This window comes from Haplochromis burtoni, unplaced genomic scaffold (assembly GCF_018398535.1).
Source record: "Haplochromis burtoni strain Fernald_Lab_line unplaced genomic scaffold, NCSU_Asbu1 Contig_273, whole genome shotgun sequence".
NCBI lineage: Eukaryota > Metazoa > Chordata > Actinopteri > Cichliformes > Cichlidae > Haplochromis > Haplochromis burtoni.
Genome location: NW_024582634.1, coordinates 337,504 through 353,604, shown reverse-complemented (window position 1 = coordinate 353,604; position 16,101 = coordinate 337,504). Strand labels below are relative to the sequence as shown.

Below are 16,101 nucleotides of genomic sequence, written 5' to 3'. Positions count from 1 at the left end.
ATATTCTTTTCATAAGGGTCTTCTGAATCGCTCTTTGTCTGGTCCCTCACCCAGGACCAATTTGCCATGGGAGACCCTACCAGGGGGCAAAAGCCCCCAGACAACATAGCCCCTGGGATCCCTGGGACACACAAACCCCTCCACCACGATAAGGTAGCGATTCAAGGAGGAGTACAATAAATATACATTCTAATAAACACCAATTCATTAGAATAGCGATTTATATTACAAATAAATATCAACAGGTTCAAGATGATTACAGTGAAAAAATACAAATGATATTAGCATTATTTATCTAATTTATTATTAATTTATCTGAGTCGATGAGACACGAGGATCACAGGGAGGAACAAGACCTAAGAACTAGAAATCAGGAAATCATTAGAAACCCTGAATCAAAGAGCATAAACACTGGGTCCCACGTAGCCTAACACTTTGGACGAAACACAATACGAGACAACATCTGTCCTCCTGATGACAGAAGAATAACGTGCATGGATCCTTGGAATGAGATGCTCTCAAATGAGGACTGTGATCTTGCAGGGAATTCCTCGAGTGTTTCTGCTCAGGGATTCTTTGACTTCTCATGCGTATGCATGCGTGTGCGTATGCATGCGTGTGCGAGTAAGCATGTATGTGTGCGTCATTGTTCATCGTTGTGTTTGACGTTCCTGCTACCTTGTCTTTAACCCTCTGCTCTCTCCTCCTCTTTTGTAGTCGAGCTTACCGACTCCTTTGTGGCTTCTGGTTTCACTCCTACTCCTACTCCTTTTGGTTATCCTTCTCCTACTACCATTGCTACTACAACCATTAGTACCTCAGCTACTCCCACTCCGACAACTACGACTTCAACCACTACTATTGCCACCACTTCTACTACTGAGGCAACCACTACCATCCTTCCAATGCTGTTCACCACCAAGCGTATTGACCAGAATGTGTTGGGTACTTGCTGTTGTCCCATTCTAGTTTTACTGTCTGTCTACCATTTGAATTGAACTGTCTTCTCCTACCTGAACAGTAAGCTACATCAGGGTTTCCTTCGATACGCTGTGCTGTACCTGCTGCACAAAAAGTGGGGAGTTGCTACAAAATACTGGGTTGTAGCCAGCAAATATCCTCCTGGTCAAGGAGCGAGAACCTAAACATTTATTTCACAGAACATGATGGCTTTGAGTTTCAGTAGTTTGATTAGTACTTGGACACTGGCAGTGTTAGGACTGAAGTAATCGCTAACTCAGAAGTAAACATTACAATTCATTCATTCATGAACTTAAAAAAACTATGCAGATATATTTGGGTGGGTGGGTGGGTGGGGGTGAATATAGTTTAATGCTGTTAGTTTGATTTTGAGCAAAGCATGGAGTCTGTTTTGTTGTAGGAAGACTTGTGCAAGGCTAGCAGTCTGCACGGGTCCAAACAGAGCCCTGTGTGTGGTTGTTGTAACTGTGCCCTCTCTGCCTCTTGCTTCCAACTTTGAACCCTTTGTCCCCTACCCCATCCCCCACCTACCCTACCTTGTGTAGTGGCTTCTGGGCGAGAGATCTGGAATTTGACGGTGGAGCCTAACAGTAACTACGCTAAAGTCAGCTGGACGCACAACTTCCCGGCCAGCAGCAGCGATTTTGTACTAGAGTTCACTCTGGACAGTAAGAAATCAGACCAAGCTCAAACTGCGCTACTGAGATATAAACTGTGAACTAAATGTTCTGACTTCAGAGTAGATCTACAAGGATAGTGAAGTAAAACCGGAGCTTCAAGGTGCAGAGTGTAGGTGGAGCTGAACAGGTAAAACCAAATGTTATCACACCATTTGTACATTACGGGAATACAGGACACTACAGCCTGGTGGCAAGGAGGAGTCCGGATCCAGGTTTGAAGTTCTCATAAGCATCTTCAAACCGAACATTAGAATGAAATAAATAGATGTAGTCAACATAAACGTCTGTTTGATACTGTGTGTGCAAGCTTGAGGTCAAATGGTTCAAATTGGCTTCCTTTTTGCTTTTTATAAGTGCATTCTTTTGCTAACAATTCACACGCAATCAGCTTGAAAAGACCTAACAATATATCATTTAGCTGCAGTAACACAATCTATAGTTAGATTTTAATGTGACTGGATGAGAGGAAAACATCTGGATGTGCAGTAGCAGTCTTGAAAATGTTTTCCAGATCAGCATAATATTGATTTTAGTCACAACAGAAATGGTACATCTTAATGTAATTATATTCAGATGAAAGATGACATTTTGTTCCATATACTTCGCAGTTACACGTTAACTGAGAGCCGTTTTTAGGCAGCATCTGCAAAATTGTTTTCCCTCTCACTCTTTGGTTCTGCCTGTTTGAGTGCACCATGTGCATGGATCTATGAGTTCTGTTGCCTTTCTTTGCGTTGCTTTTGTTGGCCCGGCGCTGGGATGGGCTGCTTTCTTTGAACGGCTGTTTCACTGTTTCTTTGTTGCTCACCAAGGCTGCCATACTCACCTGCTTGGTATGAAGTGCTGTGTACTCTGGCTTTTAATCATCCCACCTTTTCACAGAGCAAAATTGGGCAGCTCTGATCAGACATCTCAGTTACTGCTGTTTGCCTCAGCCCAGTCTATAAAGTCTGGAGCAGAGAAAGGATGGAGATGTGTTTGTGTACTTGTGCTGAGATTTTAATTATTAATGTCTGCGTGTGAGGAAAGGAAGTGATGTGATTGGTCTGATGCTATCCACTTCTTTCACCCATCCCTGCACTGTCAGGCTGTCAGGATGTGAGATCTAGACTTTTCTTTCATACAGACTCTTGATCCGTGGTAGGTCATGTTTGAGGACACAGTGTATGTAACCCTGATAAGATAAACCACAGCAGGCCTAACGGGAGATCTGTCCAGCCAGGGTGTGTTTGTTTTTAGGTTGACTGAGACAAAGGAGACGCTTCTTCTCTCATTTTTGAGACAACAGGGATATTACATTGTTTCAAAAAACATAGTAAGTGATATAAATAAATCTTAACCTCTTCCAACCTATTGTAGAGTAAGATGAACTCGTGTAAAGTAGTAAAGCTGTTTATAATGTGTGTTTATTGATTTTATTAAGACTCTTTCAAAAGAGTCCACATTTTTTTTCGTGTATTAAGTTTTTTTTGTTTGTTTCCAATTGAGAATTAGCTAGCTACTGGAGCTAACCAGCGCTAACTACAACCCAACAGTAAACAGGAAGTACCAGGGCTAGACTGGGACAAAAAATGGGCCCGGGCATTTTGACTAGAGACCGGCCCCCCAGGTATTATAGGAAAAGCCATGAAGCCTTTGAATGAAAACAAACACTGTGGTGACAGTGATGTACAGTCTTGTTGGTATATGTATGATTTCTATACATTTGACATCAGATAAAAACTTTGGTAGTAAGATTCAGATAATTATTTCATAAAAGTGAGACAGTTTAAATGAGAATAAGAAAGAAAAGTATTTCTTTGTGCCCCCTTCTCCCTGTTAATGCCCTACCTGCCCCCCTTTGCTAGACCCGCCCCTGCACAGTTACCAGCTGTCAGCTACTTAGAAAAGGATCCTGGTGTTATTTGTCTCTCAGAAACAGTTCATAACTTCAACTCATTCATATCAACCCTCTGCTGGTTTCCTCTTTCTGGCGCAAAGTGGGTGATAAACAAACACAAGAGAAAAGCCAATCAGCTGATCACTGATCAGTTTCATGACTGAAGTAGCAACAGGAGAGAGAGGGGAGAGAATGAGAGGAGAAGAGGCAGCTGTGCAGCAAAGACAGAATAACTCCAGCTTTGTGTCTTTTTCATTGTAGCTGAAGTCCGGGACAAACGGTTCCTTTTCACCTCAATATGAAAGGTGTAATATTTTCTCTGACTGTAAAAAGTCAGCATAACGAAAATAAACTGCACCTAAACTTGGTTTATATCTGACCCAGATAGACTGCAGGTCATAACTTCTTACCTGAAGTTCGGTTCACCTGACGCTCCGCCTGGCGGCCGCCTCGGGTCTCTCCTGTTCTGCTGTTGTACTCTACTTTATACTGTTACAAAAACAACAAAGAAAGAAAGAAAACAAGAAAACAAATCCTAACAGGGTTTTAAATGCATTGAAGAAATTGTATTGATACTATCTCTACTCAATACAGAATGCATGTAGGTCAGGGCTGCGCATAGACTTTACGACATTACGACAGGAGTGCATTATTGATGCTGGTGGGTTAGGGCTACCGAGAAGGCCCCGCTACATGTCGCTACAGGTCACGAACACGTCCCAACACACTGCCCGAACAGGCTAATAACCCTGGACAACCTGTCCCCAGAGTTAAGGGACGTATCCGGCGGAGCTAGCCACAAAAACTGCCACAAACTGCCTTTTTATGTTTGATTGTTATACTTATTTAAAAAAAAGAATGTGGAGAATATATTGTTTAGGAAAAGGATTGGGTTACTTTGATTTTTTTTACAGCTGCTTGAAAACAATAAACTAGCATGAAACATAAATACAGCTTAAATACACTGTTTTCAAATAGGGCTGACTGTCATGAGGATAATTATTTAGCCACATACACAAAAGAAAGACGTGGCAGATGGATATCATTTTACAAATGACAAAAAGCCTTTCTCATAGCACTTCACTGACTTTTGTCAAACAGCATGTTCTTTGTGTGTCTGTGCTTTCTTTGGCTGGTTTGAGGACTGCTGTAGCATGGCTTGGTAATCACCCATGTTGGATGACTTTCACTTTGTGTGGCTAACAGCATGGTGCATGATGTCACTTCATGCTGCCTCTTCAGAGTGTGTCTCATGGGCATGACAGACGTGTTTCTGCTGAAAACGTGCAGGCTGTCATCACTGCTTTCTTCCTGGACCTTAGAGATAGGAGGGGGTCTGGTGTCTAACTGAGACGAGCAATGTTTTGCCGCCTGACATAGATTTAACTCAAAGTGCTTACATTTTAAAATCCTGTTTAGTAGCATCTTCTCTCAGTATGGAGCTTTATGTCACTGGGTTGGTTGTTTGGTTGCCGTCAATAGACTTGCTGTTAGCTGACTAGTAACAGAACCAATAACCTGGGGAAAAACAGGGACAATAAAAGCAGTTTAAGGGGGTCACTTTTGTTCTGCACCTAGCTGCAACAATGGGTTTTAAATCAAGCCTATACTGTCCACTTTCACTTTATCACTTAAGCAGTCAGCGGTTCTTTGTTGTTTGGCTGGCTGCACTGACTTGGGAAAATCTGCCTGCATTATTCGGGCTACAAAGTACTTTTTAAATGAAGACTGTTTGGATGAGAGACCAACTAGCTGGAGCCCAATACTGCAGCCTTTCCTCGACAGGCCGGGTGCAACGAGCCGCACAATTAGCTTGAAAATAAAGTGTTCACAAATTATGATATAATATATGCGCTATTTTATATAATAAAATATTCTCTTTTTTTCCCAAGCACATCAAACAGTTCACTGTGTTTCTTATTAAAAGACGATCCAAAATCCTGACCTTCATGCGCATGGTCGAAGGAGAAAAAGCCTCCGTGTTAAAGTCTCCTTCGCCTAAATGTAGGTGAAGGAGTAATCCAGTCTCCAGGGGTGTGGAACCTCCACAAAGTCTCGGGGAAATATGCCGACGCGAGAACTGCTACATAATGTAACTGGACATACAGCAGCTTGTGGACAAAGTTTCTAGTTTAGATGTTATTCTTTTTTGTTGAGGCACCTTAAGAAGTTAATAGAGACAATACAGTTCATCATTTCTTTAAGTAGTCAGTATACCGATCCACACTCGCTTCCAGTGATCGCTGCCCGAAAGTGATTTCCAGAATTTTTCAAAAGAATGATTTCTGGAAATTAAACTTTTATGAAAGAATATCAAGTAGTTTACAGCCAAAAAGAACATTCCCATTGTAAAGTAGCTGCTGCAAAGTGACTTTTATCCAGGTAAAAAGTGTTGTTGACATTAAATATGTCTTATTTGAAGAGAGATGGAGGGTATCAGACATTGAAACAAATGTAATATCGCAGTTGTATAAACTTACCTGATAATCTTGATAATGCTTTCCTGTGAAAGAATGATGCAGACAAACCCCGCAGAATTTCAAAGGTCTGCTTATGTCCCACGGAGTTACTGGTTTTGTTGCTAGTTTGTGAACATAAACTAATGCAGAGTAGATCTATTGATGGTAACCAGCACCAACGTTGTGTACTGACAGAAGACGGTGCTGAACATGTTTTAAAACATGCTTTTCAGCCGATTGTATTCCAGTGGTTTTGCTTGACAGACAGTGGTCCTTGTGCCTCACTATTCCACTACTAGCAATGATCAGGATTCTGCAGGGAACTTGACCTTGAAGAAAAAAGTAGTCAGAGGGCCATAAAACAGTAAGATTAATCAGAACATATTGTCTGAACTGAGAATTTCATAAAGTGTTGTGGCCAGGCATACATACTGTTTAATCCATATGTTTTACTAATTTAAAGAGATGAATGAATCTTTATGGCCACTGTGGTCGCAGCATTGCTATCAGCCTCAGTTCAGCACCGCCACCCTGCTATCAGACAACAGCAGTCTCCCTGTAAAGCATTGTGATGCTGCAGACTGTTGTATGCCCGGTTTTAAAGTGGAGCGAAGGCCACACCCCTGGAGTGTGATTGGCCTCTTAATTGTGTTTCCAAGGTAACAAGACGAAGAAAGATGTAAAGAGTCAACAGCCCCCCATTAATGTGGTGGATCTCATCCCAGGCGTCGTGTATCACCTGAGAGTTTACTCCCATCTATTCAACAGTGTCAGCAGCAAATCTGTCACCTTTAAGACCAAAGCAGGTGAGACCACACCTGGCCGTGTGGAACAAGGATGGGAGCCAGCTGGGCTCCTCTACGTATTTGACACAAGTAATATCTACACTGACTAAGTCAGTGCAGGGCGGGTTGTCACGGTTTGTTTAATTGATATCTGTCTTGTTTTTTCCCAGCAGTAAACCTTCTACATTTGAAATGCCTCAGATTTAGAGGGCTTGTCTTTAGAAATGGAATCTACATGACAAGAAGTACAAGTTAGTTTAGATCGTGTGCTTACTTCTGGTAGTTCACGGGCCCTGTGTTTTTAACCAACTAAAAAGTTCGACTTTAAAGAGATATATTTATTGCTTCTGTCTTGTGTGTGTGTAAAAATTAGAGACGGCATGATACCACTTTTTTATGTCCGATACCGATATCATAAATTTGGATATCTGCCGATACCGATATGAATCCGATATAGTGTTTTTAATCAATAAAACTGTTTTTTTAATATCTTGCTGCATTTTGTTCATACTCAAGTTTAAACAAACAACAACACTAAAGCTACTCTGTTAAACCTGTATGCAAAAAACACACTGCACCCAAAATATTTCATAGTTCAGCAAAACTGATCAATCTAATAAACTTAAACCGCTCCATCCTCCCTATTCTGGTATTTTAAAGAGCACTTAGCAGAAATATTAAGCAACCTAACTAATAGGGTTCCAACTCCCAGCAAAAACAAAAATAGGGACCCCAAAAATAGGGAACCACCCCTCACGCTCCACCTCATGATGCTTAATCGACGTAATCAACTTTAATTTGATGCAGTGTGAGAAAAAATGCACAGAAATCAATTATTTTTCAAGAATAATTAAATAGATTCAACATCTTTCTTGCACGTTGTCACAAGTTTTGTGAGGTGCTTTTTTGATATTTAATGGATCAGATTACATTTTTTATTTTTCTCTGATATCCGATCCAGTAATTTAGGTCAGTATCAGACTGATACGTAATATCGGATCGGTCCATCTCTAGTACATATATCTGTATGTATATCTGCTGTGGTGGGCTGTTTTGGTTCAGGGGGCCTCTCACTGTGTACAAGTCACCGACCCTGGATCCACCAAAACAGCCCCTTCAGTAGTCCAGTGTCGGTGTTTCATGGCCCAGACGAGCCTCTTTGTCTCATTCTGACGTCTGGCTTTCTTGCTGCAACTCGTCCTGTCAAACCTGCAGCTCGAAGTTTCTCTTCACAGCTGAAACTGAGACTTTCTCACTACGACCACGATTAAACTGCTTGAAGCTGTTGTCCTGTGAGCCGCCGTCACACAGCTGTTAACTCTCAGAAACTTGTCCTCTGATTCAGTCGTGTCTCTGGGTCTGCAGACCTCCTCCTGTCACAGTTTCTGAGCCTTTGGCTGAAGGAAGCTGGACTCACTGTTTCTCTGCAGGACAGACCTGCATTTATAAGTGTTATGATGGTCTGTGTCTCTTCCATTGTTAATTTTTGTAGCAACACTCTACTTTCTGGAGTACTGTTCAGCTGATGCTCACGAGAGTACATCAGTGTGTCCCAGCACTGCTTTGTGCAGACAGAGGGGGGAGTAATCCAGAAAAGCTGGAACAGCTGTAGGAAGTACCAGCAGCAGCTTTCAAGGCTTGATCAGCCTCCATTGCTGCAGAACAGATTTAAACTGTTAGCCCATGTTGTCCCTGAAAAAGGCCTTTTCGTATGTGCACATTAGTTTTCAGTTTGGGGTAACCTTTGTTTTTAACCACTTCCCTTTGTACCATTTCGATCTATTCGTTGGACTTGGATGACTTGAACTGCAATAAATTACTGGAAAAATCAGGGTGTTCCAAAACTTTGGACCAGTGCGGTATCCTTCTGGTGAGTTAAGACTAATGACTAAAACAAACTGTCAGCTCAAGTCCCAAATATGGGACATGAACATGAAGCTGGGATAAATCAAGCACCGGTAAAAATGACTGATCTTGGTAGGCGGTTGGTACAGTTTGTCAACCAGCAGAGAAACTCCTCATGCAGGCTTACACAGTGACTGTGGCAGCTGTGAAACAAAGTCCCTGACTTGTTGGGAAAAAAGTACATTTTTCAGATTAAATCACACAGTGTGTGAATTTTTAGGCAATCACTTGACATGGACAGGATCATGTTCACTGCATCATCCTCATTGTTTTTGGGGAAATGATGGCATATTGGTTCTGAGCTGTTGATGTCTGCTGAGCGCTCTGGGATGGGTTAGGGGGTTAACCCTAACCCTCCTCAGATAAATACTAACTCTCTTTGCGTTCTTCTTTCTTGTCCACTGTCTCGTCTTGTTTGTCTCTCTGACACGACTCCAGCCTACATAGACCAGGTAGACATAGCCACGCAGGGCTGGTTCATCGGATTGATGTGCGCCATCGCCCTTATCATCCTGATCCTCCTCATCGTCTGTTTCATCAAGCGGAGTCGTGGAGGAAAGTACCCAGGTAAGCTTCCCACAGCATTCTTATGCAAGTCTATTCTCTTGAGTGAAATCGTGCAGACAGTGGGAAGAAGTGATTATTGAATTTGTGGCGCCACACAGAGACTGAATATTCTTTAATGCCGAGAGGAAGAATATGTCAGTAATGTCACAGTTCATCCAGGTAGTTTCCTTTTAGAAGATCAATGGTCTTAATGGTCTTGAGAGTCGTGGGTATTTTAGCCAGTGCTGTCATATGTGGCTACAAGGACATAGTTAGAGCTAGTTACTGATTCCATCTCCCACGCCTCATGCCATTACACGTCTGGGTGGAAGGATGTTGTTGACGTTTCATCAGCAGAGCATTTTCTGAAGCATCTGGGTTCAAGAAGCAAGTCTGTGTATTGTAGTGAATCAAACCTTCAATAAACAACAAACAGTGAGCCTGAAAGGAATCTTTGCTTTGAGCGAATGTAAGCCAGTCTTACTTTGCTGTGTCTGCACCCAGGCAGAGGTCTGTTCTTGCAGCTCCTCTGGTGACCAGGTGACGATGCATCTCATGCAAACATTCAGCGTGTTGAAGGTGCTCTTGTTTCCTGATGGGCCACTAAACTACCACCTTGACTTTTTCCGTCTGTCCACTGAATTCAAGGAATGCCAGTGTGGTGTGAAGCTGTCTGCTTTGACATACAGTCTGTTTTCCCAGGACTGTGGCTGGGCCTGTGTTTCTGTGCTGGTGCCGTCCTAACACAAAGGGATTTCTGAGTAATACAAACAGACACGTGTGTGTAGAAAATAAGAAAACAATACCTGATTGATCTTCTTTTGCTGTGGATTGTAAATATGTGCTCTTCATTGGCTTAAAGTATAAATAAATATTGTTTTATTGAAGCAGCTATGACGAGAGGAAGAACAGCTGCTTACCAAAGGGCGAGTGGCACACTGCGCTGTGAACTCATGTGTTTACCTTTGACAACATCAAAACATGAATCAATATTGTCATGCACTTTTTTAAAGAAAGGAAAGCACACTGGTCTTTTTTATTTAAATATTTCTTTTGATAAGTGAAAATGGGTGGGTGGTTTCAGACGGGGTCTCGGGACAAGACAACACGAGGTGACTGAAGTCGTCTTCTTAGATATCTTTCAGCGCAGTATGGAGGAAGAGCGGTCAGTTTTCCATTTGTTTCTCACTCTGACCAAGAGATGATGATAAAGATGATTCCTTACATCTAATTTTGGGAAGACGGCTGCCCCGCCTACAGGTTCAATACTGAGCTTTACAGAACTCGTTTGTTTTAAAGGAACAACAACAAACCTTTGGGAACAGGAGGAAATGAAGAGGGGTGAATATCTGCTGTGAGGGATTTGTAGGTTTCTCTTTGCACAGCTTGTTGTTGTTAGCAGCCAGAGTCGCAGCAGGCAGCTTGACTCCAGCTGATCAGTCAGTACCGGGAGGACAGCCAGCTGCTGTGTGCATGAACAAGATGGAAACAGACATGACAAATATGATGATGGAAAACTCAGAATTTAAAATCAGGGTTTAGAGGTTTTACAGCATTTAGCTGGATTGCTGTTTTGTGTATTATAACGTAATGGTCATGAATGACTTAAATCAGAGTATTGTTAATGTTTTACAGTTTTTGTAATGTCCAGGTGGTGGCTACACGAGCTGTTTCACAAAGGCTCTGGGTAGGTGCTGACTCAGTGACAAACTAATATAACAGAGCAGTGACCAATAACAGAGACTGACAAGCCTTCAGTGAGGCATGTGGAACTAAAACTAAACGTTTTTAACAAATCTGACCAACTCACAAAGCTACTGAAGAGGATCAGGGCCACTGGGAAAGAGAAAGAAACCTTTTCCCCAGTGGCCCTGATCCTCTCTCTGCAAACCCAACATAATGCAACTGCTACTAAAACAGGCTTGACTGTCCCTTCACATAAATGCTCTGTGTTCCATGTTCCACTCGGCCTGAAGAAATGTCACTAAATGACCTGAACATGTGAATTCTTGTTTAATTGGCAGCAACTGAACGAAGCCTTGGAGTGAGCTGCTTCATATAGGACATAGCCCACACTCGTTGTTCATACACTCTATAAACAGTACACAGTGTAAACTTAGTATGTGACAACTGAAAGCAACTAAACCAGCAGATGGGGACTAACTAAATGATTGTATTTTCAACATAAAGCCCTGAAAATCTGTTGACTCGAACAGCTGCAGCATAACACCTTTGTTGTCTTCCTTGGCAGTGCGAGATAAAAAAGATCTCCCCTTGGACGCGGTGGATCAAAAAGACCAGGATGGATCCTTTGATTACCAGTAAGTATAAATAGCTTGTTCTGCATTACTATTCCTGTTATACGCTCATGTAAAGCTCGTCAGCAGTTATCAGTCACGGTGGTCTGCAGCCCCTTCAGTAATGAACCTGCATATGTACCAACGTTACATAGCCTGAGTTTAAAATTTAAGCAATAAAGAACTGAACCAGAAACACTATAAGACCACGAAGCACTGCTGCTTAGAGGAAAGCCAAATGAAACGTCTTTCAACATTTGAATTGAAATGGCAGCTGTGTCCAGCTTCTTTAATTATTACTGTAAAAGCATCAGTCCAATGTTGGTGCCAGTTTCTAAAGGGAGTTCAGTCTGAGTACACCTACAGCTGAGCTCTGTGGGGAACAGCATGCACAGGGGTTAGCTCCGTGTTAGCACCTTTCTGTTGAGGCCAGGGTTAGGGTGAGGCTCCTCCTACTCTGTGACTGATTGATCCTTAAGACCAGAGTGTTTGAAGTGAAGTGTGATGTGTACATAAAGCTGCTCACTATTCTAACAATATACATGTGAATAACTTGTAAACACAAGTTAGTGTTCAGACCACGTCTGGCACATTTTTCTTGCTGGTAGTTGGTTAGAATAGAATAGGATAGAATAATCCTTTAATTGTCCCACAAGGGGAAATTTGGTTGTAAGTGTAGCTAGTTATGAGTAAAACTTCTGGAACAGCAATAACACAAGTGCAGTAAAGTGTGTGTTGGAGTGTGTGCACATTCAGACTGGTGTGCGCGACTCTTTGAAGGAGCAGAGTTAGACGATCTCCTGACCCAGCTACACCGTTTATCTAGTTTTGAACACGTCCGTGTTTCTCTCTGAAGTGCGCACACAAATATATTCAAACTTGATACCATGTACTGTGTAAAGGCTTCTGTGTAATGTCAAGGACATGTGGTAAGTTGCATCTTTTGCTCCTTCCAGGTTCCACTGAGCTCTGTGGCCTCATTCTTCTTCATGACGAATGAACCTGTCCCTTAATTTGCCAACAGTCCCTTTAGACTAAAGACCTTTTAAGTTTAACCTGCTTCCTAAATCTGAAGTGGACGTGTTCTAACTGAGCTGTGTGAGAGGGCATCTTAACTTTCATCACCACAACTTTAACATCAGAATTTCATTTGTGACCCCGGGTCCTAAATGGGTCCATTAAATCACACAAATGGGTCCCATGCACATAACGTTCATAACTGGGCTTGTACTTAGAATGACAGCTGCTGTTTTTTGACTCACACTGTGTGTTCAGGGTAACTTCGAGAGGTGCAATGAGCATTTGACCCCAGCATGCTGTGCTTAATGATGTGTTTCATCCTCCTCCAGAACCTGTTTTCTGTCAATGAACAGCTCAGGGTCCAGCCTATTCAGCTGTGTGTTTTTACACTAACCCATGCATGCACAATGTGGAACTTGTCTTCCTTCCTTCCTTCCTTCCTGCCGTCTTATGTGGTTCCTCACATCTTGTCCCTCTCTCTCCCCCAATGCTGAAATGGGTCATCTGTCCCTGACAGGAACGAGAACGAGAACAGGTACTTTGGTTTTCAGCAAAGTCTTTTGGCCTGAGCATGTAGGGGTAAGCGGTGTGAGGGTGGGGGTAAGAACAGGATAAGGTGTAGCATGTTTGGAGACTTGACAACATGCCTGCATTGTTGGCTTTTGGGTCAGCCTGCAAAGAGGGTGCAGTTTAAGTCCATGATGTGAGCAGTAACACTCCATCTGGACTGCATTTAATGTAATATTCAGGAAAAAATGGAAACAGAATTTGTATTTGCTCCGTCAGTTATGACCAGCTGTTCTTGCCCAAAACACAACAAAGCTCTGATTCTAGCGGTATCTCAAATTTTAGTAGAAATAAATTAGGAATGCAGATTTTCCTCTCTGCAAGAAGAGCCTGTCCTTTGTCCCAAACGACTCCTGGTATTGTCCCCACAGTTTTTAAAAAGAACAGTGCTGCCTGTTAGCAGCAGTGGCTGGAGAGCAGTGTTTCCAGAAATGAGCCGAGGCGACAGAGGCCTTTAATGCTACAGGGCTTCGTTGTGACAGTCCACATGGTCACACGCTCTTGGAGTGTGTACTTAGTTGGTTGACTTCCTTTGTTAGTTGTGTTGCTGTGCCACACAGGAAGTGGTTCACAGCTTTGTAACTTCCCATATGGAAAAGAAATAGTAAAAACTTCTATGATTTACTCATGAAAGTGGCCACTTTCTTACTACTTTCATACATTGTTTTAGTAAGTATCCAAAACATACAAGTTTCATTATATCATTTTTCAAGGGATCTTATATCTGTTTTCACTCTTGTGTGCTTTTCTTACAAATTTCACACAGACAAACTGTATAAGAGTTATAAATATCTTTTCCATGTGGGCAGAGACCAGAGTCAGTGGTCAAGCTGCTGTTTGTTCCTAAACGTTGCTCCGCTCCATGGTGACCGATTGAGAAGGTTACCTAGGCAACAGGAACTAAGCGTCCACTACAAAGCAAGGCACAACAAACGACTTTTGATTTTGTACACGGCGTATCTGCCTGTGGATTGGTGGATTGGAGGCTCTTTGGGTTTCTTATCTTTGCCCAGCATGCAGCCACATTGAACTACACTCATTCATTTTATCTACCTTACATTCATGACTGATTTAGAATCGCCAGCTAACCTAAGATGTGTTTTTCTAGACTGTGGGAACAAGCCAGGAATGCAGGCACAAGGAGAACATGCACAGTTTGATATCCTTCTCGGTATAAGGCAACAGATCCAAGCACTCCACCACTTAATTCATGTCTTTATCATGCAAAGAGCAACATTTAAAACAGCCTCTCTTTAAATAAAAAGATGCCAACTCACAGCTAAGTAAATAAAAAGTTCTCTTTTAAATTTACTGCTAATCTACGAGGTTTGTACACTTTCAGCCCTCACAGAGCAGATCTCAGTGTTCACTGAGAAAACATTTATATCAAATGTAAAGAATTTGGTTTCATTTGGTTGTATGTATTTATATTTTAAATACATAAAAGGTTAGGATTGCCATTTTAAACAAACTATCATCTTTTTGGTGAATCGAACCAGATGGTTTCAGTGCCTAAACCTAACCAGTGGTTTAAAGTAGCCTGCATGATGTTTCATTTGATTAAAAACAAATGCTGAACTGGACAATGTGGCACCCACTTTACACTGGAAAAATCGCCCCAGTAAAGTTTCCATTAACAGGAATCGAGGCCAAAACCACTTTTGAACCCGGCTGGAAGAAGCATGTACGTTTCTGCTGTCGTTAAGTTGGGCTTGCTTTTGGAGTGGCGCTTCTCACAGAGCTGGGAAGTACCGAAGCACAAACACTTCCTTAGAATACTCAAGTAACTGTGGTTTACTTGAGTATTTATTTTTCTGACTTTTTGTTTAACACAAATCGCTGCACTCTGTAGTCCTGTCATTTTGTCAAAGAGGCTGCGTAAGCATTAAAGTTTTCTTTCTGTGTGCCTTTAAACATCAAACTACTCTCAGCCTAAATGGACGTACAGATACGTATTGGTTTGTCCATTACCAGCACTTATCACACGCAAAGAGAGAAAAGACACCAAAACATGATCGAGGCATAATTTTCACTCGTCTGCTTGGGTGTGGCGGGAACGTCAAAGAACAATGTTGTTACTTTTTCCTGCGCTTCTGTTCTACACTGCAGACTTTGAGTACATTCATTCCTTTGTTCTTCTGAAGAGAAGAGGCTTCCTAATCAAGTACCACTGACACATAAGGACGTGTCGGTTTCCCTTCAGCCAACATGTCATCATTTAGTTTGAAGGTCTAAGGCTGTCTTCACCAGAAACTGTGCCAAGCAGTAGTGTGGATGACACAACTGTCACTGTGCCATTGGATACTTCGCTCAGTATACATTCATGTTTGATCTGTTCAGCAGGTCACAAACTTGTCAGAATAAAAAATACTTATATAATCATCTTCTACCATCTTTTCCTTCTCAGCTCAGAAAGTGTTGCTTTTTTCCTTCCTGCTTCTTCATTTTTTGTTTTTATTTTTTGGCCTTGAATTTGCTTTCATGTTTTTTCTTTCAGTTTTTGCTTGTTTTTGTTTGCTAAAATGTATCCACACATATATACACATATACAGTATATATACATATATATTGCAAATGTCCTTTGGTATGAAGCGTGGCCGTTCTGAGAGTGTAGATTGTGTCCTCTGGGGTGAGCGTCTGAACACACAAAAGGAGATAAGAACATCTTACCTTTGCATCCTTCAAATGCACTCTTTTTTCTTCTGTCATGCTACTGGTTTAATAACAAGGTTAATGCTAGCGTACAGCTGTGTATAACTATGCATGAAATTCTCCTGCCTGTTAAAATCTGTTAGGAGACATCAGGGATGAAATCAAGCATGCAATACAGATGCTGCCCAGATTTCATTTTTAAATATGGCTACTTTAGCATGCACAGTGTCATAGTTAAAGGACATGTTTGTTTATTTGGGTTTTCAAATTATTTCTGAGAAGATGCTGCCTGGATTATTGTGTGTGTGTGTGTGTGTGCGTGCGTGCGTG

General features: G+C 41.8%; 1 protein-coding gene across 1 annotated transcript in view; it reads left to right on the top strand.

Annotated features, from left to right (window-relative positions):
* The window catches only part of nfasca (neurofascin homolog (chicken) a), a gene marked incomplete in the record, with an annotated part of 161,436 nt that overhangs the window by 137,540 nt on the left and 7,795 nt on the right, over nucleotides 1-16,101 (top strand). Inside the window, 7 exon segments of the mRNA XM_042227643.1 lie at nucleotides 718-945; nucleotides 1,527-1,649; nucleotides 6,659-6,805; nucleotides 9,128-9,256; nucleotides 10,887-10,922; nucleotides 11,487-11,556; nucleotides 13,046-13,087. Coding sequence (XP_042083577.1) covers nucleotides 718-945; nucleotides 1,527-1,649; nucleotides 6,659-6,805; nucleotides 9,128-9,256; nucleotides 10,887-10,922; nucleotides 11,487-11,556; nucleotides 13,046-13,087 — 775 coding nt within the window.